The sequence below is a fragment of the Callorhinus ursinus genome, unplaced genomic scaffold, assembly GCF_003265705.2.
Source record: "Callorhinus ursinus isolate GAN/ISIS: 27379988/994484 unplaced genomic scaffold, GSC_fseal_2.0 scaffold59, whole genome shotgun sequence".
NCBI lineage: Eukaryota > Metazoa > Chordata > Mammalia > Carnivora > Otariidae > Callorhinus > Callorhinus ursinus.
The window spans coordinates 4,497,107-4,521,881 of NW_027397121.1; the positions used below are offsets into that span (position 1 = coordinate 4,497,107).

The window sequence follows — 24,775 nt, forward strand, 5'->3', positions numbered from 1 at the left end:
GGAATGTAAGGAATACGTGGAGGACATTAGGAGAAGGAAGGGGAAAATGAAGGAGGGGGAAATCGGAACCATGAGAGATGATGGACTCCGAGAAACAAACTGAGGGTTCTAGAGAGGAGGGGGGAGGGGGGATGGGTTAGCCCGGTCATGGGTATTAAGAAGGGCAGGTACTGCATGGATCACTGGGTGTTAAACAAAAACAATGAATCATGGAACACTACTTCAAAAACAAGTGATGTATTGTACGGTGGCTAATGTAACATAATAAAATTAAATTAAATAAAGTTTCATTAAACAAAAGAAAAGAAAAAATTGGAGGGAGGAGGACATAACTTAACGCTTATCTGAAGCCTGGGTCAGCTCTTGGGCTAATCAGTCCTCTAAATTCAATGTTGAGACAGAGCCCAGCACATAGCTGGATCCCAAACCTATTTGCTGGCAGAATGAATAAAACATTCGTAACCATGCTACCAATAGTAAAATATTGGCCCTTTATTGAGCACTTCCAGGTGCTAGGCATTCTTAATACACAGAAAGGATGGAGGGGCGCCTGGGTGGCTCAGTTGGTTAAGTGTCTGCCTTCAGCTCAGGTATGATCTTGGAGTCCTGGGATCAAAACCAGGCTCCCTGCTCAGGGGGATGCTTGCTTCTCCCTCTCCCTCTGCTGCTCCCCTTGCTCATGCTCTCTCCTGCCCTCTATCTCTCTCTAATAAATAAATAAAATCTAAAAAAAGAAAGGGTGGAGAAAAGGACTTGGTACTCAGTATGTTTTCTTCTTTTCCTTAGGAACATTATCCCATTTAGCCCTACAGTCATCCTCTAAGGTGACTACTTAGTTTTTGAATGAGAAACAAACTCAGAGACATTGTGTCCCCTGCCAGAGGTCACACAGCTGGCATATGGTTCCAGGTCTGGGTGCCTCCAGAGCTGTCAATATTTACTTTGCAAAGCCTCCCCGCGTATATTAAACAAAATTGGATTTTGTTTAATATTGGATTTCGTTTTTGTTTCAATAAAACTGGTTCTTCTCTTTTGGTTATAAACATGTATCAGCTCTCTAAAAAATCTCAGGCATTACAGAAAGTGAAAAATTTTTAGAATTTTTAAGACTTCTTTGAATGTTCTGTCAAGATTCATGGCGACCCTCTCCAAGGGTAGTGGGATTTGGAAAACATGTTCCTCATCATCCTCCTTCTGAGTTTTTCCTCCAACTCAAGGAATATATGTGTTGCATTCAATGACCTTTCTTTTCAGAGCTTTCCCTCTTCGGGGAGAGCTGAAGGTGAAGGTGATAAAACGCCTCCTTCTTCCCCCTCCCCCCACCTGCTTTTGCCATAAGGACTTCTTTTCTCTTCCATGGACTGGCTTTCCTCCAGCCAGGTCCAAGGTTGTTTTCTGGTATTGGTTTCTTCTTGCTGTTTGGATGTAATAGGGAAGTTGTCAAATGAAACTGTTTTTTTTTTTTTCCCCCAGGTAGCTGAGGTAAGCCTCCTATTGCTGGAGGAGCAGGAAGCAGCCTTGTGATAGGACGGGGCAAGGCCATAACCCGCAAATGTTGACCCTAGGCTCTCTGGATTGGCCGCCCATGAGCTCAGCTCCTGGGAGTTTCGATATAAATGTGACCATGACCAAATGTCTTCTGAGACTCTGGAAACTGGCAGCAGCAATAGCAACATCTTCTCCCTGGGCGAGCTAGAGGGATTACCCCCTCGGTCCAACTTCCAGCCGACAGGAAGTGGTACCCAGACACTGCGGGGGTTCCCGACGCAGAGCCCCTGATCTGGAGGTCCTGGCCAAGGGTGTTCTGTGACAGCAGGGACTTCTGTGGTCTGAGGTTAGTTGAACAATACTCTCTCCTTAGGGGGCTGGAGTAGCGGGTATCTTGGGGTCCTGAAAGTAGGGGCAGACCCAGGACTCAAACTCTGAGTCGAACCCCAATTCTGCTTCTAGCTTGTTGGGCTTTCCCTAGGCCTCAGTTTCTTCAACTCTAGAAAGACAGAGCAGACTTCAGTGAAGTAATCTCCAACGGCATCACGCAAAGAGCTCTGAACTAACTTGAACTTACAAGCGCTGAGTTTAAGTCCCAGGCCTGCCATTTACTAGCCCAGCAACCCTGAATGAGGAAGTTCCCATTCTTGGGCCTCAGTTTCCTCATCTAGAATGGGAGCAGCATTACCCACCTCTCTGGCTCGTTTCCCTATTGAATGTTGTAGAGGTCAAGTTAGAGACTTTATGTGAAAGTACATAGTAAAGGGAAACCTGACATAAACAGGAGGTATTGTTATTACCCATGGCTCGATTCAATTTCTATCAGTTTAAAGTTCTTGAAAGTTAGTCCAAGGCCAGGGAGATCTTATGGAAGAGCTATGGTGGCCTGCTGTTCTGACAGCGATTTGAGGGGGGATGATAGCATTGCATTGCCTGTGGTCCTGGATAGACGACACGATGGGGTGGGGACGGGATGGGGCGTCAGCAGAGCACAGTCTCGTGTTGGGTCGAGGGTGGTGGTGGTTATCGTAGGAGTTTTCCAGCTTTGGGAATGATGACCCCACTACCCCTGCCCCAAGTCTGCCCCACTGCTGTATCATAGTGCCTGAAGTTCCACCATTAGGTACTTCTTTCTTTTGGGTTTTGAAAGATCCTCAAGAGATGCCAGTGCCCAACCTTTTGGCAAATAGTCACCAGGCATCAGTGTGTTTGGCGGTGACGATAAGGAGCAGGCAGATGGTTAAAGTCCACCTCTTTACACAGAGCTGGCACCTCCAACGGTGCCATGTGGCTGCTCAGATGCTCTGTGGTCGGAGGCTTCATACAAAGATCCCATCAGGCTCTGCCGGGGTTGGGCCCTGGTTGGAGCCCCTGTCTGGGCCTAGGTCTCACGTTTTGAAGTGGACAAGGACCAGCAGGTGAATACCCAGGGAAGGGTTCCCAGGAGGGGGACAGGTCAGAAACCATGTGATTTGAGGTGACTGGGGTGATCGGGGTGATGGACGGAGACAGAGAAGATTCAAAGGGTGACGTGGCCTCCCCTCAGGTGTGAAGGGCTGCCACTGGTGACCTCAGCTCAGTCTAAGGAGGACTTCCCTCAAAATACAGGCTGGCTGACAGCGGAAAGCTCTGCCTTGGAGGGTGGTGAGTTCCCACTGCAGGGAGTGTTCCAATATGGGTTGCAAGTCTCCCTGCCAGGAATGTGGCCTAAAGGAGTCCTATACAAGAGGTAGAGCTAGATCCTTCTCCGGTCCCTCTGGCTCCTGGAACCTATGAGGAACCCCAGAAAGGAGAAGAAACACCTTGAATTGTTACCATCTAACACCTGAGAGGTGGGCACAGGAAGACAGGTCTAGGGTTGAAAGAAAAGATGACAGGCTCGCCCTCCACTCAAGTCTGGCCAGTGGGGCTGGAGGGTCTTCCCCAAGGAGACCCCTCACTACACTGCATGTGGGGGGCATGTGAGCTTCGGATGGGACCTACATCACTGTGGGAGCCCCGGTTGAAGGCTTTGAACTTGGACGGACACAGTTCCCATGCCAAGAGTTTGGAGTGTCTGGGGGCTGCCTATGTCAGTGAGAGGCAAGCGTGACCTCACGGTGCAGCCCTTGACCCTCCAGCCTCCTGACTGGTTCTAGTTCAGGGGTCTGTGAGCCCCTCCTGGTGTTTACAGTCTTTGCCTCTGGGGCACAGGCGTCTATACCAAGCACGTGTGTATGTATGTGTATGTGTATGTGTGTGTGTGTGTGTGTGTGTGTTTACATTTACGGAAGGCCACTTGGTGTAGGAGAGAGAAGGAAGGATTTAGAATTCAGGGAGATAGATTCAAGCCCCAACTCACTATGCTTCTCGGCTGCAGGCACCCAGGCAAATCTCTCAACTGTTCAGAGATTCCGTTTCCCACCACCAGCCTGTCGGAGTCATGGGACTGTGCCTTTGAATCTGGGCCCGATTCAAAGGGCATTCTGGATGCTCTGTGGCAGTGTACAGGTGACTGGTTGAATTTGCACATATCTGTGTATTGCTTCTTTGTTCTGCAAACGCTGAGAACTGCCCAGGCAGGGTGGACCCAGCTGGGAACCAGGCAGGCTCAGGTCCGTTCTCTTAACTTGGGGGTGGGCAGTGGTGGTGGTGGTGTGGGGGCAAGTAGACTCAGTTATTCCCTTGCATTTGATTTAAGAAAAATCAACACGGTGTTATGAATCCACATAGGTTTGTGTGTGTTAGAGTATGTTTCTGTGACCCGTGAATGTGTGAGCCCATTCGGGCTGCCGTGGCCCCCAGACTGGGCGTCTTAAACAACAGACCTTTATTTCTCACAGTTCTGGAGGCTGAAGCTCAAGAACAAGGCGCCAGCCGATTTGGTGTCTTGTGAGGGCCGCTATGGATGGTCACCTTCCCAGTGTGCCCTTACATGGTAGAAGGGGTGAGGGAGCCCCTTTCATGAGGGCTCTGCTCTAATGACCTAATCACCTCCCAAAGACCTCACTTCCTGATAGTGAGGTGAGAATTTAATATATGAACTTCGGGGGGTGGGGCACAAACGTTCAGCCAATGGCAATGAGTGTCTGTTGGGTGTTGACCCTGGGCCCCTACGTGGGCACCACGCACACGTTCCCTCCGAGCGCCCCTATTTGTTGACTATCTATTGTGTGAAGCACAGGGTGGGGGAGAAGGGGAGCCCCAGAATCTCTCTGTGAACTGGCAGTTACACAGTAATGGAGCCGGAGGAATGAATGATCCAGTAGTGTACAGATGAGGTATCATTCAGACAATAAAACAAAAATGGCAGCACGCTGAGAAGTTGGCAAACTTGCTGCTCCTTAGTCACTCAAGGTCAGCTCTGCAGACTTTCTTTGGTGACTTGTTGTTGTGAACACGTCACTGGCCTGGATCACGTCTTATCAGAAGTCCTGTGATCTGCACCTCACTTGGGGGTTTTGGAGCAGGCTGGGACTTTGTTCCGAAGTCTGCTTTCTACCAGGGCCATAAACGAGTTTACAAGAGCAGCTGGGGTTCCCTGCAGTAAAGGTTTGCTGCTGTCTCGGGGTTTCTGGTCTGGATGTATATCCAGGACAGGGTGGAGTTCCCCGCCAGGCCCAGTGTGGGTGGACCCCCAGGCAGAGCACGGAACATGGAAAAAAGGAGGAAGGAAAGAGAAAGTCTTGTTTTGCTGAATTCTAGACAGGCAGAATTTTACAATTAGAAATTCTGGAAAGATTTAACTTCAGCACACATAGAATTTGGGGTGTGGTGTGTGTGTGTGTGAGTGAGAGAGAGAGAGAGAGAGAAAACACAATCAGGGCTTAGAGACTTTAAAAATCTGAGGACACGTTGGCCAAAGGGAGGCTCTTCCGGGGTGTCTCCAGGGGGTGGCTGGGCTTGGCCTCCTGGGCCAGCCACACTCTCCCCACTCTGTGCTAGTGTTGGCAGACAGGATCTTTGGAGCATCACAGAGGAGAAGCTGTGGTCAGAGAGGTGGGAGGAAGCCGGGTTGAGCTGGGTCATGGCCACCCAGGGAGGAAAGAGTGGCAAGGAAGCAGGGTGACCATGTGAACACCGTATCGAATGCTATAGCCCCTTCAGGGAAGATGAGGTCCCTGGATTTGGAATGAGGAGGCCTTGGGAGATCCTGGAGTCTCTCCCCTCTGGAGAAACACTCAGAAAGGCCTCTCCCAGCCAGCTTCTGGGGCTGCGTTCCTCGCCTCCCTCCAGGCTCAGGGCATTGTTGTTCTGGGGAAAGGGTGGTCACATCAAGGCAGTTTCCTTGAGAAAACATCAAGAAGGACACCATTGCCTGGTGGAATTGTACTGATGCTCTGATGAGAAGTAGCAGCATGTCCTTCGAATGCAGTAGGAGGACACTGCGACCATTAGCGATGGTGGAAACCGTTTCCATAGCAATGACAGCTTTTAAACAGATTACTGCAACTCTTGTCCCATTAGCTGGGAAGGATGCTCTGACCCTTTCTGTGATTTCCAACCCCCCCCCCCGCTCCCCCAGCCGCTGGAGCCAAGTTAGCGCAGGAAGAAGAGGGGCTGAGCCAAACAAGGGTGTTCTGTTGTGTTCTGCTGGTTCGGTGGTTTTGTTATCGAACAGCCTCTCGGCCAACCCCATCCAATGGGCCCTGACCACAGGAATATACGGAAAAATCAGAGAGAACCCTGACACTACTCAGTAAATATTTCTGGCTCAGCTTGCTTGGATCTTAAATTAAATAGACCTTCAACCTAAATTTATCTTAAGACCGTGTGCTGCTAAAGAGAGAGCAGCTCTCGGGGAATAGGCCATTACTGTCACCACCACTTCCTGTGGGGCCCACTGAAGAAGACCAGAGCATTCTCTCCGAGGGCACAACCTGCATCTCGTTGATTGTATCCCTAACACTGAGCATAATTCTGGTACTTGGTGGGTGCTTATTGAACATTGTTGAAAGACATAAATGAGAAGAAAGGAAGTATTTCTTCTATGATTTCTTCTGCTTATCCCATCCCACACCGCGTTTCAAAAGCATGACCGCAGGCTTCGAGGCTTTTGAGAGCATTTGTTAATTTCCATTAAGGTACAGGCACAGAGTGCGAAAGTTTTTGTGTAACTCAGATGTTCCTTTTAAAGAACATTAGACAACAAATAAAGCCTTCCAAATTGCCTGCTTCCTCCCCAGCCCCTTTTCTCATTTCCTCCAAGACTGTCCATGTGTGGATGCCCAGCAGTGCGGCTGGTACCTGGGGCCCCTGGCCACCCTTCCCAGTCCCTCCTCCCCAGACCCGTGCTTGAAGGAGGGAAGACATCCTGAATGTTACAGTCACCTTCAAGTCTCTCTCTATCTCCCCATGCCTGCCTTCTCTCTCTTTATGTATTTTCTTCATATTCACATGGATCCCCGCACATCTGGAATTGCAATTATAGGTTGTTATTTGCGCCTCTAAGCTGGACATGTGATAGAGCACATTTTAAAGTAATGAATTAGGGGCACCTGGGTGGCTTGGTCAGTTAAGCATCTGCCTTCGGCTCAGGTCATGATCCCAGGGTCCTGGGATCGAGCCCCGTATCGGGCGCCCTACTTGGCGGGGAGTCTGCTTCTCCCTCTCCCTCTGCCTGCCTCTCTCTCTTTATCTTATTAAAAGATAAATAAAATCTTAAAAAAATAAAGTAATGAATTAGTTGGTAAACACAGGACATATGATGTAAATACATAATTCATGAATATGTAATACACTAAATAATACTTAGTAAATGCATAATAAGGCTATAATTACAAAGTAGAATAGGCAGTCCCTGCATCTAAACTCCATAGGAATCTCTGGGGGCTCAGATTTGGGATTCAAGACCATATTTTATTTTTCTTTTAACTTCCACCAAAGGGCAAAGGGTTTCTGAACAACTTTGGAAGAATTGGGAAGCCACGGGAGTTTTGGATTAAAGACACACAAATTAGGTGCGTTGCTCACAGCCTGGCCTGCTTAAAATGCTGCCAGGAGGAGATGATACTTTCCGTTATCTTTTCCATGGGCAGCTGCTTTCTTCTGGATGTATCAGGGAAGGGCCCCCACTGTTCTAAGATGGGACCGGTCCAGATATGTTTACTTTATGTTAACTACACACCCAAAGATAACTTATGTACTGTATAGTTTACTAAATATTTGTGTTGTACATTTATTCATTTATTAAATGACGGCTTATGGAGTGCTAGGTGCTCAGGGTACAAGACCTCGCAAAACAGAGGGAAGGAAGAGAGACCCAGACGATAACAATGACACACACAGAGGTGTGATCCTACGTAACATGACGTAGTAAAGGGGGAGAGGATGTGCTCATGGTGGTGGGGGGGAGGTGCGCAGGGAGGGCCTCTCTGGGAAGGTGACATTAGAGCAAAGCCATGAAGGAAGTGAGGGAACAGACCATAAGAATGTTCTAGAAAGAGGGAACAATCCGTGTGAAGGCCCTGAGGCAGTGAGCAGGGCTGTGTGAGTGGAGTGAGTGATGAGAGGTGGTGAGAGGGGTTATGGGACCAGGTTGTACAGGGCCTTGTTGGCTACTCTAATGACTTTGACTTTGAGTGCAAGAGGAGCTGTTGGAGGCAAGAGAGGGACGTGATCTAACTTAGGGCGAGTCCCCGTGGCTGCTGAGGGGAGAAGCTGGGAGGAGGACAAGAGCAGAGCAGGGGGACCAGATGGGAGGCGATTGCAGGAGCCCAGGTGAGCAGAGCTGGGGCCTAGACCAACCCAGGGGGTGGTGGAGGCGGTGGGGAGACGGGTTGGGGTCTGGGCAGGCTTTATGGAACCAACGGTCTTTGCTGATGGTTCAGATGTGGGGAGCGAGAGAAAGCAAGGAGCCAGGGATAGCTTCAAGTCCTTGGCCCAAGCGATTGGAGGAGCAGCGTTGCCACTTACTGAACTGTCTTGTGAAATAGCCTTACAGGCGGGTCGCAGGCGTATTTCAGACAAGGACAGTGGTGCCTGAGCTGCCCAAAGTCCCGAGGGGCAGGACTTGGCCCCTGGCTCCAGCTCTATTAGTTACCTATCTCTGCTATAACAAAATACCACAAACTCAGAGGTTTGGGAACAACATGAATTAATCACCCTGCAGTTTCTGGGGGTCAGAAGTCAGTCAGTCTCAATGGACTAAAATCTAGGTGTTGGCAAGGCCATGCTCCTTCTGGGGACCCTGGGGGAGTTGCCGACCAGCTGTGACATCTGGGGCATGGCCTCCATGGTTTAGTTTTCTCCTCTGGAAAACGGGGATAGCCCTGCCTCCTGGGACTGTTGAGGAATTGAAACGAGACAACAGCTTTGAGGGTTGATCGTCACTCACACGAATGGGCAGGGTGGCTCGGAGCGTGGGTCAGCACCCGTAGCCCACTGTAGTGTCTCCGGTAGGTCTCCTCTGAGGGAACTGTTTGCTTTGTTCGTAGTGCCATGGAGCATCCGCGGGGACCGAAGAAGCCTCTGTCAGGGAGAAGAGCCAGGTCTCTGGACAGGTCACATGGCCCCAAGAAGGACTCAGAGTCATGGAACTGCCAGTGCCTCTCCCTGCCCATCCTCACCTCCCCCTACAGGCGGGTGCTGCCCCGGACGGCCAGCGATGGGACCAGGTGTCCCCAGAGCCCAGCTCAGCCTGTGGAGGCTCAGGGCACCGCGGCCATAGCCCTCAGCCTGGAGGAGACCAGGGAGTTTCTCCCCAGTGACCAGAAGCCTCCGCAGGACACTAAGAAGGACAAGGCCCAGAGGCGGGGCCAGCAGGGGTGGCTGAAGACCCTTATAAACTTCCTTCTGAGGACAGGCCCTGAGGAGCCCAAAGAAAAGGGCAGCCGGAAGGCAAAGGGGAAGGAGGGCCTCCCCAAGCCCGCAGAAGCCCCTGGGGCACCAGGGGACACAGCTCCTAGGAAGAAAGCCCACGACAAGAAGGCCAGCCGCAAGAAACATGGTCACAAGAAACACGTTGCTGAGGAAACCAAGGGGACCCAAGATCAGGAGACTGAAGGCCAAGAGACAGGGCTGTGCAAGATGGCGGTTGCCCCACGCCCCGAGGAGGCTGACCTGGGCCCAGCACCCAGGGGTGAGCAGACCGTGCCTGGTAACCCCCCTGCCCCACTCCCAAGGGCTAGGGTACTCTAAGCTGGCTCCTCAGACCTCTCAAAAGAGGGGACATGGAAGGTGGGGCAACCATCAGGGACAGCTCCGCTGTGAAATTTCTTTGAGGCAGAGCGGCACCATGGCTGAGAGCCTGCGGTCAAACCCCATTTCCACCACTCCTTAGCTGTGTGACCCGGGGCTGGTGACTTTCCTCTCTGAGCCTCAATTTTTTTTTTTTTTTTTTTTTTGTCCATAAAATGGGGAGAACAACAATTGCTACCTCCTGGAATAGCCGTGGCCCGGAGCTGGCTCAGGGAAAGTGCTGCATGTATGGTAGCTGCAGTCAGGCATTCTAGTTGAAGGAGCACAGCCCCGGGGGGGATGGGAGGGCAAGGAGGGAGGTGAGGAGGGAAGCCCAGCCCCTGGACATTAATCCAGAAGCGAGGACTGTGGGTGGGGGCCCCGTGCTGGTTCTAGGCTCAGCTGTATCAGAAATAAATTTACAAGTTGCTGCCCCTCTCCAGGACCTCTGGTTCTTCATTTGTCAAATAAAGAAGCTGGTCCCCGAGGTGCCTTTCTTTTCTGACTCTTAGGTCCTGGAGTTGAACGCCCTGTAGGCACCTGGAGCGAGACAGAGCTTTGCCCTGTAGCACTCAAAACTCACCATGGGTTTTTTTTTTTTTTTTAAGATTTTATTTATTTGTTTGTTTGTTTATTTATTTATTTATTTAGAGAGCACACACGAGGGGGCGGGAATAGTGAGAGAGAATCTCAAGCAGACTCCCCACTGAGCGCAGAGGCCGACAGGGAGCTCCATCCCAGGACCCAGAGATCATGACCTGAGCTGAAATCAAGAGTCGGACACTCAACCGACCGCTCCACCCAGGCGCCCTCAAACTCACCCTGTTTTTATTTTTTTATTTATTTTTTATTTTTTTAAAGGTTTTTTTTAAGATTTTATTTATTTATTTATTTTAGATTTTGTTTATTTATTTGAGAGGGAGAGAGTGAGAGAGAGAGAGCACGAGAGGGAAGAGGGTCAGAGGGAGAAGCAGGCTTCCCGCTGAGCAGGGAGCCCGATGCGGGACTCGATCCCGGGACTCCAGGATCATGACCTGAGCTGAAGGCAGTCACGTAACCAACTGAGCCACCCAGGCGCCCAAACTCACCATGTTTTTAATGAGGATAAGGATGCCTGGGTTGAAGCAGCCTGTTGTCAAATGGAAACCTTGGCAGGTTGCCGATCTTTTTGGTTAAGCCTAGGGCTACAGGGCCCGTCCTGCTGGGAGTTCTGGGTTGTTTTACTGTGCTCATGGACAAAGTCAGAAGAATGTCACGGACACCCCCCCCCCCCCCGCCACATACACTTACTTTCATCTTTCTTCCAGGTGGGGAAGGTTCAGATCTCCACCAGTCCTTGTTCATTGAGGACAGGGGTCCTGGAGCGTCGGAGATTTCTTCTCAAGCCACAGGTCACTGGCCGGAAGAGAAGCTCAAAACCCTTGACAGTGAGTCAGAGTCTACTTAGCAGCCTCTTTCCCTGCAGCTGGATGACTGCTTAGACCTTGGATGGTCCCTCTCAAAAATGCCTGTACTGATCTTGCTCCTTCTGGTGCTTCTAGTCACATTTACTTTTTTTAGAGTTTCACAGATTCCTAATCTTAGGAATTAGAAAAGCCACTGGCAAATGTTCTTGCCTTATGTATTAATGAGCACGGGACTTTTTTTTAAGTCTTTTTAAATTCATAGAAGGAAGCTGGAATAGAGGAATATAGAATTTATATATGTTTTTAAATATATGGAAGAGTAGAAGAGTTCTATGTACACTCATATACTCCCAATTGTTGATGGAGGCCAATATTTGCCTCATACGTGTATGTGTGTGTATAATTTTGTTGCTGAGCCATTTTCAGTAAAATGGTCCTTCATCCTGAAATACTGAAGCACACATCTTCCAGAAATGAGTACAGTCTCACGCACAACCACAATACTGTCATTGCCCCTAATAAAGTCAATGTGATGCTTTATTAAGCTAATTCCCTATAAAGAATGGGCATATTTTAAAAGATAATAAAACATCTATGCATCTGTCGAAGAATAACTAAAAGGCATTTAGTGGGCTAGTCTGCGCGCTGTGTGTTTTACATGCTAATTGTTTTTTCACACCAGAGGAAATCAGCTGGTAGGCTGAGTCAAGGAAAAAAGGCCAAACAGGACTTTATAAATGAAAGCGGGGTGAGGGAGGGGTATGGGGGGGTGACAAAGTCTGCAGACAGCCCAGGACCAGGGAGTCTTGTTTGTACCTTCTTTCGTGTAAACTGGTCAGTTGGCAGCTAGCAGAGGCTACTTTGGGCACATTGTCTTTGGATCAGTCGATGGGGTATCAAAGAAAACCATTTATGTTGTTTGTGGTTTCTCCATAAAGATTTGGTGGCGGCATCGACATGGCAGGCCATCTGTGTCATGCCTGCTGGGGTCCCTCGGTCTTCTGCCTTAGTTAGGCTGGGTCTCCACCATTTCCCCCACTGGAATGTTGCAGGTGGGAAGATCAGCATTAGGCTCGCACAGTGTTTCCAAGCACAGCTCCTTGGTGGCCTGATAGCCATCTGAGGGAAGCAGGACCGGGATTATGATTCACCCTTCACAGGGAAAGAGACGAAGGCCCAGAGAAGTTAAGAGATGTACTCGAGGTCACACAGCTTGCCGAACCCAAAGCAGATATTTACAAATCTGTAAAGGTCAAAGGAAATAGTGGGGTACAGGTTGAACTCTTGAAGGACTGACCTGTGATGGCCTGCATAAAAGTTCATGCTTTGGCCAACTCCCCTTTCCCTTTGGATCTCCCGAGTCTCTCTCAGAAGGACTAACTCCTGGGACATGGTGCTTTTCCCCACTTCTGTGGCCTGAGGAGCTGTTTTAAGAGCGCCTTCACTTAATACAGAAGGACTAAGTTGATCTCAGAAGTCCAAGACAGTCATTAGAAAGAGGGCTCTGTACATGGAGAAAGACTAACTGGGTGCATTTCACTTTATTCCAGAGGAGACCATCATCAGGATGATAGTGGAATTTCTCCAAAGAGTGGGAGACCAGTGGGAGGAGGAGGTAAGGAGCAATTGGTCTGTGTAGACCCCCAGAGGCTTGCTGTTTCCTTTCCCTTCCCCTCCCCCTCCCTCCCCCCCTCCCCCTTCTCCTCCTCCCCTTCCATGCTCAAACCCCATCTGCCCTTCCAGGCTTCCGTGTTCCCTCGCTCTGGGTTCTGTCACCTCCCTCACCTGGGGTCACCTTGAAGCACTTGGTTGCTCTTCAGTTGCTCCTTGGGGAGCTTTTCCCTCTCCTCAAGGTTAGGGCCTGACTCAGTTTCTCTCATCTCTCCCACAGCAGCTTCAAGCTCCTCGGCCAGAGGTGGTTCAACAGAACCCGGTGCCAGCCGTCAGGAAGAAATCCCAAGAGAAGAAGTCTAGCCTCAAGAAAGCCTTTCCTCATAAGAAACATGGCTCCGAGGAGCCTAAGAGAGCGGGGCCTGCCGGTGTTTCCAGCCCCGAGTCCCGGCCACTCAGGAGGCCCAACTTTCTGCCCCTGTGTGGGGAGGTCCATCAGCCCTCCACCTCCAGCAGCCTCGGTGAGCAGGCTCAGAGTTACCATAGCAACACCGCAGCTGCCTCCAGCTCTGGAACCTTCTCCAGGGTTGGAATTGGCCATTTTAAGGGCTGCCATCCCAGTTCTGACTTTTGCTCTGCCCCAAGCCGTTTGGGGAGGGTAGTGGGGAGGAGAAAGGGATGCCAGCAGGTCACCTCCACAAATGAAACCTCACTGTCTAGGCAGGCAGTCCAGGTAAGCCCGCAGCAGAAACTGTGTTGAGGAATCCCCTAGCCAACCTCATCTCTCCACAGCTCCAGCCTCCCTACCCTGGCAGGGGGTAGCATGTGTAGGAAGGAGCTTCAACCTGGGAGGCAGGACACCTAGGCTCTGAGCTGGACTTCCTACATCATTCCCCATCTCTCACCTGTAAAATAAGACACTCCTGTACTGTGTATCTATACTCGATCAACTTTTGTGGCCATATTGTTATCCCCATTTTGCAGATGAGGGAACTGAGGCTTAGGGAGGTAAAACAATGTGTTCAAGGTCATATGGCCCCCAGTGATGGAATCAGAGCTAGAAAGAAAGGATCATCCTGGGTAGAAGGGAGGAACAGCCTAGCCCAGCCACTTGGTCTGGCCAGGGGAAGGGGCAATGCTTCACACCAAATATAGAGCCGCAGTGGTGGAATTTCAGGCCACAGGGGGAGGATATCTCCCCTCATGCAGGGAGATTCTGGCCCTGCTGCTTTAATTCATGCTATGGAACCAGGCCTTTATTCTCCAGGCCGAGATGCTGGAGGAGGATGAAGTTATGAGGGGAGGGAGGAGAGGAGGGCAAAGCCCAGGAAAGCCTGTTGTAAGGAAGTGCAAAGGGATAAGGGAGCTAGGTCTGGGCCAGTACATCACAGCCTTGACCCTGACCCACCACTCACCTCTGCCCCAGCAAGACCTTTGTGCACTCTAGCCATGGAGTGAAACTTGGAACCTCTGCTAACTTCTGTGCATTAGTTAACACCTTCACCCAAATGAAACACACCCACCATTTCTTCTCGCTTCTCAGGTTCGGAGGAACCCCATGTCCAAGAGGCCCCGTCTGCAGAGAGCGGGGCTCCAAGTGCCTTCGAGCTTGCCGCCCAAGCAGGAAGCCAGGGACCCGAAGAGGACTTGCAGATGAACAGAACCGTGGAATTCAGTTAGTATCCCCTCGTTTTCTCAGAGGCCCCTTGGAAATCATCTGGCCTGACCACTCCCCGTGCAGAGAGAGGCAGTGACCTGGCCTTGACTTCCTCTGAGCTCAGCAAGCGAGGTCCAGAGCACTCAGCGCAGTGAATAAACTATTTAGAGCTACTAAATGTTAGCTGCCTTTTATTGTTATTATTGTGGTGGTTCCGGAGTCCAGCTTGAGCACAGGGCCTCAGGAGAAGTCCAGAGGGTGGGAGGGAGGGTAGGGGCCCTAAGGGTGACGTTCAGCAGACGGTGGTTGCTGGCACTGTTACTATTATTCCCTTACCATTGGCAGAGCCGAGGCGGGAACCATAGAATCACTGTCAGTTCTGCGTGTCTGGAGATCCTTCCAGATCCAGATCTGGATCCAATTTGCCCACATCCCCCATCCTGCCTTGTTGGCTTCTCACAGAAACTGTGCCTTGAAGGGGAATTGAGAAGGGCCCCTGTTCTAAGTGGAAGACGAGGAAGGTTCTGGGCCAGGGGACTTGTGGGGACCAGGCCCTTCCAGATGGCCTCGAGACCCCTTCTCCTGGAGGCAGGCGCCTGCATTATTTTCCTCACACTTAACGTGGCACATGTAGGTGCTGCCTGACCAACGAAGAGGTGGCTATATTCCCAGGGAAGCAGCTCTGCCCTCAGGCCACTTCTGAGTAACCCCCCTCGTCCCCATGGCTGGGCCTGGGACAACCGACAAGGGCAAGCTGGTTAGCAGCCTGGAGACCTGGCAGATTCACCCAGGGAGCTGCTTGGGCCTTAGGAAGTGAGGACTGACTGTAGAAAAGCTTTTCTCCACACTCAAGTATAAGCCACCCTTTTGTTCTCTTTTAGAAGAATTCATCCAGAAGATCATTGCCCTACTCCAGGGTGCAGAGGAGCAGAGGGGAGAGAAGGTGAGGCCGACATTCCCCACATAGATCCTAACCCTCACTATGGACACCCCCACCCCTGCCTGGCCTAAGAACTTCCCTGCCCCTCCCCCAATGCTCCCCCTTTCTAGAGCCAGGCTCCAGTTCCTTCCCGAAGCCTCCCCAACCCCATGGCTGCAGGCCACACTTGTTCTGGCCAGGCCGTGCCCTCTGGTCCACAGCGGGGTCTCTGTTTGTTTCAGGGGGTGCTGGTCGCTTGCAATGTCCTCACGGTTGGGGGTCCTGACTCCTCTCCTCTCCCCCACAGCAGCTTCAAGTCCAGGAACCGGAGGTGGCTATAGAAAACACATCCCCACCCTGCAGAAGGAAATCCCATGAGAAAAAGTCCAGTTTCAGAAAAGCCTATTCTCATAAGAAATGCGGCTCCAAGGAAGGGAAGAGAGCGTGGGCTGCAGGTGTTGCCAGCCCGGAGTCCCGGCCGCACAGGAGGCCCAGCTTTCTTCCCCTGTGCATGGGGGGCCATCAGCCCTCTGCCTCCAGCAGCCTCGGTGAGCAGGCCCAGCGTTGCCATGGTCACAGAGGCCGCCTCTGGTCCCAGGCATCCCCCAGGGCAGGCTTGGCCAGCTGTGTGGCCTCAGCCTCAGGCTTGACTTCGGCTCTCTGCTCTGAGAAAGGTGGGGAGGTGTGGGAGGGCTGTGGAGAGCGGTGGATGCTGGGTGCTGGGCGCCAGCTGGACCCACCACCCACAACTCAAGCCCTCCCTCCCCGCATACATAAATGCACAAACACTTTAAAAATGCAGTTTGAGAGCCGTGCATGGGTTTACCAGCGAAGTGCATCAGACTCACCGGAAAGCTAATAGAAAAGCACAGAGACCCAGGTTGGATGAAGTAGGATATGGCCCGGGCCTCTGCTTTTTCACTACTCTGCCGTGTGAGGTACGCCGTGATTCCCTTGACATTGACGGAGTGCTTCCTGCGTTCCCCTCTCACACGTGTTGTCTCATTCAGCCCCCTTGCAACCTGTGAAGTCAGTCTTGTTATTCCCATTTGGCAGATGTTAAGTGAGGTTCACACAAGCGAAGTGACTCAGCAAAGCATCACAGAGCAAAGGGAAAGTGGGCTCATCGGGTGGGCTCTGTTGGTGGGCCTGCCGTTTCCTCCCAGACTGTGAGGAGGCAGAGGGGGTTGCTGGCAGAAGAGAAGACTGAGGTTTCTGGAGGGGTAAAGAAGGCACTGTGAGCTCCTTTGAGGCGGGCCCTGGAGGTCTGGGGGCTTGCTGAGGAGCCTGGGAAACCAGGACCCCTCTGGTGCCAGCGCCTTTGGGCAGCTTCTTGGTGGCACCTGGGCCCCCTGTAATGTGCCTGTGGATTTGAGACAGGGGCAAAACACACTCACACCCCCTCCTTTCTGCCCTCAGATCTGGACAATGTTGAGTTCCAGGAGTCCTTGCCTGAAGAAGGGACACCTGTTGGATCCTCAGAAGCGCCCCCCCAGACCAGGGGCCACAAGCCAGAGGAGGGACTGCCGCCGGATGAAGTGTTCGAATCTAGTCAGTACCACCCTGCCCTCTCCTGGGCTGCCCTTTCCTGGGGCGGCTGCCGTGGGGCTTCTATTTGCGTGGTCTCGTAGGGTGAATTCAAGTAGGATCCGGGAAGGCTGCTGACAAACACCCCAGGAGACTCTAGCAGGGTGGGGAGGAGGCAGGGTTGGCCTCTCAACTCGGGCTCCTGGGGCAGAGTTGCAGGTGGAGAGTTCTCTTCCGCTAAAGGACAGCTGTCTATTCCGTGGGATGTCACTTCACTCCACCTCACCCCATTGGTTTGCTTGAATGTTTCGTATAAAACTCCCGGCTTGCCCTGGGTCTCATAACCAGTGGTGTTCTGGGAAAGAGGCTGAGGGTGAGCCTGGTGGGGGAGCCCTGATATGGGGCAGATTTTGCAGATTTCTATGGTGTGTTCCCACCATGGTTGATTTCAAGCTGCCAACACTTTATAAAAAAGGGACCACAAACACCCAGAATATTTGCAATTAGGTCTTGGTATGAGCAGCCACGTGTATGTGGCTGCTTACAGCCCCAGCTGTGCATTCTTGTTGCATCTGTGGCTGTGGTCCTTTCCCCTCCCTGCTTTCTGATTAGCTGCTCCTGGTCCCAACTTCCATGCCTGGCCATGCTACTCTGTAACCTGGATAGGGGACATTGGGAGGTCTCAGTTTCCCCATCTGTTAAATGGAGCTGAGGTGAGGCTTGACTGGCCAACATCCTTTCAATTTCTATAAAGCAAACTCAAAATAAAGCTTTCATACTTCAGCCCTAGTTTCAGGGAATTTTTCTTCGCCCTTCAGAACTAATCCATGTGCTGTGTTGTAGAGACAAAATATCGTCTGTAATGGGAGGATGTGTTGTTGTAGAACACTTGTCAACAGTCCCTGAATCTTTCTTTATTTTCCTTAGAGGAGCTGATCATTCAGGGGCTGGTGGACCTTCTCCAAGAAGTGGATGACCAGTTGGGAGAGCAGGTAAGGACTGCTCAGTCCCCCCCCAAGGCTGGCCCCGGGGACCTCATCACCTCACAACCGAGGCCTGAGTTCAGTCCCCATCTCTGCATCCAGGTGGCCTTGGGCACGTCGTCCCTAAACCCCTCTGAGCCTCGGTTTTCTCTTTTGCAAAATGGGGGTACATATCTACTTGACAAAGCTTAATGTACGTATAGAAAATGCCAGTCACATAGCAGATGACATAAATATTAGCTTAAAATAATATAATGCCCATGCAGCTCACCCTGCCGGCCAGGACTTCCCCCAATCCAAGTCCCCCTTGAGGTTCAGCTCATGTCTGACCTCCCTGGAAGCCTTCTACCCCAAGTCTGGCCCACCAGTCACCCTGATCTTGTCCTGTGCTAGCTTCTTTTTCACTCTGTCTTGGCACACATTTCAGCATCAATATGGTCTCCAATTCTCTCAAGCTTTTAGATTTTCCCCTCCTGCTAGAGAGCCTATAACAGAAAATTGCCTCTTTGAAAACCTCACAGTCTACTTGGAGAGACAAACACAGATCACATATGAGGTATCAGATATGAGCACAGGTCATAGATGGGTCATGAGCATAGCAGGCATTGTGAGTGCCTTGCTTTACCACCATGGTGCTCGCCGGCCCAGCTCCCCACTGCAGCACCTGCATCCTTTTGCCTGAGGACTGGCCTCTGGAACTATTTTACCACCCACATCGTACGCCAGAATGATCACCCCCCACCTCCTGAGGAGCAGCCCTCCACCCATGGCTCCTGGGACCTGGTGTATACATACCTCAGCTCCCTTGCCCCTTGCAGGGATAACTCTGGGAAGTGTGGGCTCCTGGAGTGGTCGGTGAGGACCAGGCTCAGTAGCTAGTGTGTGTGGACTGCCTTCCCATTCTTGTCCCAGAGCTCCATTCCCCCATCCGTGTTTCGTAGCATCTCTTACCACCTAAACTACCTGCACCTGAGCCCTAGTCTCCGGGGGAACGCAACCTAGGGACATTTAGGTATGAAGAAGAGGCGACTTAGAGTGGGAACTGAAATTCATCCAACATCTACTCCGCATGGAATATTTTACATAAAGGATCTCACTTAATGAGATCCCACTCTGCATGTGGGTGCGGGGCATTATTACTGCCATTTTACCCATGACTAAACTGAGGCTCGGAGAAGTCACATGGCTAGTAAATGCTATTTGAGCATCCATTATACAAAGACCTGCTTCCCGCCCCCCTTCCCCTCCCTCCCCCCGCCCCACGTTGTTCTGCTGCTTGGAGGTGAACCTCGCAGAACAGATTCTGAGAGGCTGGAGGGAGTGGAGGCATTTAACAAGGGAGCTCATCCCAGGGACAAGGAGGCACCCAGCCTGGGTGCATGGAGCTGGACTGGGGCGGCGGGCAGCTGGTGGGAGGAGGCTACCTGCCACCATCACTGATGGTCTGCCACCGTCTCTGCTTCCAGATCAGGCGACACCCCAGCTTTAAGAGGGTTTTACACAAGCTCTCAGACTCCTCCCTCAGGAAGTTGGCAGCCACCCTGCAGAGCCAGAAGGCCCACCTTGCAGAGCTGGACAGGAACCTCACCAAGAGACCCTACCACTTTGCCTTTGGCTCATCTAACAAATTTGCCGGCAACAATAGCCACGCCATCCTCAGCCTCATGGGCCTGTGCTATGGCCATAGCCAACACAGCTACACCCACTTCCTGTGCCCGATGGCCCAGCAGGTGAGAACAAGTGACAAGAGGCTCAAGATCCCAACAGGATTGGGCGCCTGGGTGGCTCGGTTGGTTAAAACGACTGCCCTTGGCTCAGGTCATGATCCTGGAGTCCCAGGATCGAGTCCCGCATCGGGCTCCCTGCTCAGCAGAGAGTCTACTTCTCTCTCTGACCCTCCCCACTCTCACGTGCTCTCTCTCTCTCAAATAAATAAATAAAATCTTAAAAAAAAAATATCCCAACAGGATCGCCCTTACTGGCCTCTCCCCTCCCCTGCTGAGTTCTTGACTTTTGGGGGGCTAGCTCACATGCCATCTCCTTGCTGAGGCCCCATGAGATGATTCTACACCCACGTGACTGTTCTCTTTTCCAAAGCCCTCACTGGCTTTCCTTGATCTTTAGCATCTGCTTTATTTGGCTCTGGTCCCTGATTGTATGTGCATTTCCACACTTTTTGATTTCGGTATGGAATATTGGACCGGGTGCTACCCTAGCTTGCCCTCTTGTGTTTCATGGGTTGTGCTCGTTGGCTTCCCAAATTCAAGACCATCATAAAATTTAAACGACGAAGTAAAGTAAGATTACGTGTCAAGTGAGGGATGGTTGAGGTGGATGAGGAGGATCCGTGGGCAGTTGGTTCTGGAAGGCTTCCGAGGGGGGCGGTCCTTCACTGACCTTGTCTTGGTTGCTTGATTAAGAATAGCTTCTCCCTGCCATCGATCTCACTCTTCTGATCGGTTTCATGCTTTTCCTAATAACCCCCCCAACCCCTAAGGCTCTGAGATGGTCCCTTTAGAAATAATACTTCTCACTGATTTTTTAAAGTCTGAGTTTTCATGTTGTCCGGTGGACTCTGATAAGCAGCGTTCCCTGCCTTTTTCAAAAATCACTTAAGGTAACCTGCCTATAGACATTTTAACCCAGATCTTTAGTGCAGAAGCTACCGAATGAAGACGTGACATTAAAGGAAGGAAGCGGTGTTGGGGCGCCTGGGTGGCTCAGTTGGTTAAGTGTCTGCCTTTGGCTCAGATCATGATCTCAGGATCCTGGGATAGAGCCCTGCATCAGGCTCTGCTCAATGGGGAGTCTGCCTGTCCCTCTGTCGCTCCCCCTGCTCATGCTCTCTCTCTCTGTCTCAAATAAATTTTAAAAATCTTTAAAAAAAAGGGGAGGAAGCATTCTGTTTGTTGGCATTGGACAAACAGAACTTCGATATCCAGATGGTCTCTAGGCCTTTATTACAATGATGTCACCATCATGCAAACACTCTGCCTCCCTGGAATTACCTTTCGAAGTCATGTGATGTGTCTTTCAAGAAAGCTGGTCTGATTTCATAATACTCCTATCTTGTCATTCAGATGGTCTGCTCTATGTTGGCTTGTTTTCCTGGTGGCAACTCCTTATGACCTTCGAACTCTCTTTCCTCAGCCTCATTATCTTTGCCCAGATATGGGGATATTATGGATAATTTGCCCTCTAGGATGGGTTAGGTAATAGCTTATGGAGTGATCTAAATTCTTTGTGAAAGACTTTGATAGAAACAACAGCTCTGACATCCTCAGTAGCCCTAGCTCCATCTTCTGGTTTTACTAACCATTTGTTCATTCGCTCACTCACTCATTCGACCAATAGGTGTTGAGAACCTCCACTGGGCCCTGCTGTGCAAGGTGCTGTGAGGGCCTGTGGATGGTTCCGCTATAGGAAAAGACAGAATGTTTCCTGATGATGAAATTAAGTACCAGTAAAATGCCAAATTAGTGGTAACTGAGGCCAGTGAAGCCATTGGTCCTGGAAGCTTTCCAGGGGGCTGGCAAGCATAGATTTTGACCTTTGAGGATGGAGAGGCTGTAGATGGGGAGAAGGGACCGGGAGAGCACTGCAGAGAGGAGGTGCTGAGTTAGTCCAGACCCAGAGGGGACAACTAGTGTGCTGTGTTGATATGTTAATTAGAAGTCTGTTGTTATCAGAGTGGGACCCACAAGTATTTGGGGCTATGGCTAAAACCTATGTTTTTTTTCTCCTTCCAGAACATCGCAAGTCTTGAAATCCAAAGTCCAGATTAAAAGCTATGCTTTAAACTCAAGCTCCCTTGAACTATTCAAACAATTGGCAGCTTTAGGCAGGACCCTCTGAGGATGCTTCATGACACCCTCCCCAGATATGAATGAAAACAAGGATGGATGGCCATCTGCGTACGTACGCCATCGTGGGCTTCCTGAGACTGGGATACACGAATCCCTCTTCCACTTAGCGGGACGCAGAGGCCATGCTGGGGGAAGGAGAGTACCGCACCGGGAGTTAGGAGACTAGAACTCCACCTGCTGAGCTGCCCCAACTTGCTGCAAGACCCTGGACTTGTCTTCCACTCCAGACCTTGGATTCTGGGCAAGACTATGTATACGACCCATCGGACCTCTTCTGACTCCATCATGTTAAAGTCTCTTTAAAAGGGGGGAGGTGTTGCTTTCACTCAATGGCTAAATACACCCCACGGAGCTGGAGGCAGTCCTTAAGTCCTCACTGAAGGAATGAATGACCAGACGAATGAGTGGGAGAGCTCCTGAGATCCAGGCGATTCTGTCAGGCATTCCTTGGGAGGCCTTGGTCCTCCACTGGAATTGTGTAACCCGTAGTTCTCTCTCTAAATTGGGGGCTAGGGAGGAAATGGGGCACTACCTTGACAGGCACTGGTTCTGAGCATTGAACCAGGGGTCAAGGCCTTCACATTCTGGGGTTAACTTTAGTACCGACTTATGTACACTTATTTTTTACTATCATGTATTTTCCTGACCTGTAGGGGCTAAAACTATGCCTATTATCACGTGGAAGGCTGGCTGGCATTTTCTAGATGACAATTGCAAATGAGTCTTTCTTTTTGTTTTTGTTTTTTAAGATTTTATTTATTTATTTGTCAGAGAGAGGGAGAGCACAAGCAGGGGGAGTGGCAGGCAGAGGAAGAAGCAGGCTTCCCGCTGAGCAAGGAGCACGATGTGGGACTCGATCCCAGGACCCCAGGATCATGGACCTGAGCCGAAGGCAGACACCTAACCGACGGAGCCATCCAGGTGTTCTGAGTCTAGTTTATTAAAATAAATTTTTGTTTACTCTCTCAGCAGAATACCCATATGCATTTAACCAGATGTGCATCCATGTGCAACAAGTAATTTATTCAGTTGGCCAACAGTGCTTAATGTCCATATGGGTTTACAGACACCTGTCAGGAAGTCTGCAGGCCTCAGACAGAGAAGACCTATGGATTGGGGATCCCTGGTCTCTCAGAATCCTTCCAACCCTGTGTCCTATAATTCCATGTCCAGAGAAGTGAAGCTGATGCCTTGCATCTCACCCGTCTCATGGGGGTTTGCCAAGAGTCGGTGAGAGAATGAATGTGAAGAGTGCCATGTCCATGTATGTTGTTGTTCTTATTACAGCTACAATCTGGGTAGTTTGCAGGAAATAGGGAAGGGCTTTAAGCTGGATTGCCATGGATGGTTGTATGGGTGTGCACTGCTCAAGAACATCATACCCCAGGAAGTGCTATTTACTTCCTAGACGTTGTAGATATGTAGATTTATGATAGCAGTTTTCTACCTGATGGCAGTAAAGAGTCCTGAGAAAGGGGCTCCTTTTTGTTTTTGTACAAAGGTGAGGTGTGGGCTGTTAGAGGCTCTGCCTTCTACAAAGCTGAACAGTTTGAACAGCTTGGCTCAGATGGGCAGTTTGCCACATGTCCGTTATCTACATGCATGCCCAACAGGGCTATAAACATAGCCATTGGACATTGCATGGAACACATGGCCAAAGGGGAGAGAGTGTTAAAATCTAGACTCACTCTTATTACCCTCGCTGGACACTGTATTGCTATGTTGAACGTGGTGATCACTGGGGGGTAGGACTGGAGAGGGGGTGAAACCAAGGGCAGAGAGGCCTTGGGCACTTAGCTGGCACCGGCCTCAAACCTGAGGCAAAATTTTAGGAAGTTCAACAAAGCATATTCTACAAGTCATTTAGTTTTATTGCTGATTCTAAGAAGTGGGGGAGAAGTGGTCTATTTATGGATTTATTTTAGTGTTCGGGAACACAGCCCCCAAATGCAAAGGATCAGAATCAGTTTTGAAACGAGGGTCAGGAAACTTCTGTACATAGTTTCTTATTTGGGATGATGTTCTTTAAGTTGTATGTGTATTTGGTATAAGTCCCCGATGCTGGCATCTGAGTCTCATTTTTGTACTGTTATTTAAGCAAATAAAGAAATTGACTTGCACCAAGGTCTCATCTGGATGATTCACAGTGGTGGCAAGATGGGAGGCCACCTGCCACATCCGGGCCAGTCTGGCACCTTCGAGACTGGGAGGGCCAGCCTCTCTGTCCCCGCCTGGAGGCCCTCTCTGGTTGCTTCCCAGGTGTCCCCTTCTTGGGATGTCAACTTATTGAGACAGTAATGGAGTGCCCGGAGCATCAGGAGACCTGGGTTTTAGTCCAGCTCCCCGCAGGCTGAGGCCTTCAGGGACATGATTCTTGCCTCTGGACCTGACATTCTCCCACTCTGTGACTGTTAAGATGACAGTTAATGGTATGTCCAGGAACATCTGGGTCAGTCTTGATTCTACATCATGTTTTATTAAGTCCTTAATTTTGGTGCCCAAACTGTCACTCAGAACCGGGATAAAAATGGACAGAATACAGTGTCTGGGTTTTGGTCCAGAGAATGTGGTCTCTGCTGAAAGGCATTAAAGACCTCCTCTCTTGACTCTCAGGTAACACATGCGTTCTTCCAGCGGCTCCCTGGGGAAGGTGGCCCTCCGGTGTACATAGTACATAGGTTGTCTTCTTTCCAAGCCACCTCTCAGCTCCCAAACCTTGGAGGCTCACTGTAATGCTCTGAGGGGGGCAGGAGAGGGCAGCACCTCACTTCATAGACGTGGAGGCTGGGGCTCAGAATGAGCAGGTGCCTTGTTCAAGGTCACGTGGCCACCTACAAACAGAACCAGGCCAGGATCCAGTTCCCAGAACCCCTGTTTTAATGCCTTCCCAAACTGTCTAATCCATTAGTTCATTCACTCAACCAATATTTACTGAGCATTTACTACGTGTCAGGTCTGATCTAGATCAGTGCAATACACACATGCAAAAGGCACAATCCCCACCCTTGGGGTGCTCATGGACCTCACTTGTTATGGGGATTTTGTGCCAGTAGGAATATAGGGTGGCGGGTACACCATCGTGTGAGGGCGGGCGGGGCTCCGTCAACTCACACCATGGAGGCTCTCAAGAACACTGAGGAGCATGGGAGACCCCGCTACTT

General features: G+C 50.7%; 1 protein-coding gene across 1 annotated transcript; it reads left to right on the forward strand.

Moving 5' to 3' along the window:
- Positions 1–1,655: 1,655 nt before the first annotated feature.
- BNIP5 (BCL2 interacting protein 5) lies at positions 1,656–23,728 on the forward strand. The gene is made up of 12 exons (XM_073884791.1): positions 1,656–1,834; positions 8,904–9,547; positions 10,953–11,072; positions 12,602–12,666; positions 12,943–13,183; positions 14,206–14,337; positions 15,201–15,262; positions 15,546–15,786; positions 16,658–16,789; positions 17,693–17,757; positions 19,215–19,478; positions 21,498–23,728. Exons 2-12 carry the CDS (start codon positions 8,908–8,910, stop codon positions 21,531–21,533), a joined length of 1,998 nt encoding a protein of 665 aa, XP_073740892.1. The 5' UTR covers positions 1,656–1,834; positions 8,904–8,907; the 3' UTR covers positions 21,534–23,728.
- Positions 23,729–24,775: the final 1,047 nt, after the last annotated feature.

Bases quoted from the DNA above. Each gene is read 5' to 3' on its own strand.
- BNIP5 (XM_073884791.1), top strand. From the start codon at position 8,908: ATGGAGCATCCGCGGGGACCGAAGAAGCCTCTGTCAGGGAGAAGAGCC. The intron at 11,073-12,601 runs GTGAGTCAGAGT...ACTTTATTCCAG, and splicing joins GAAGCTCAAAACCCTTGACA to AGGAGACCATCATCAGGATG. The intron at 17,758-19,214 runs GTAAGGACTGCT...CTCTGCTTCCAG, and splicing joins ATGACCAGTTGGGAGAGCAG to ATCAGGCGACACCCCAGCTT.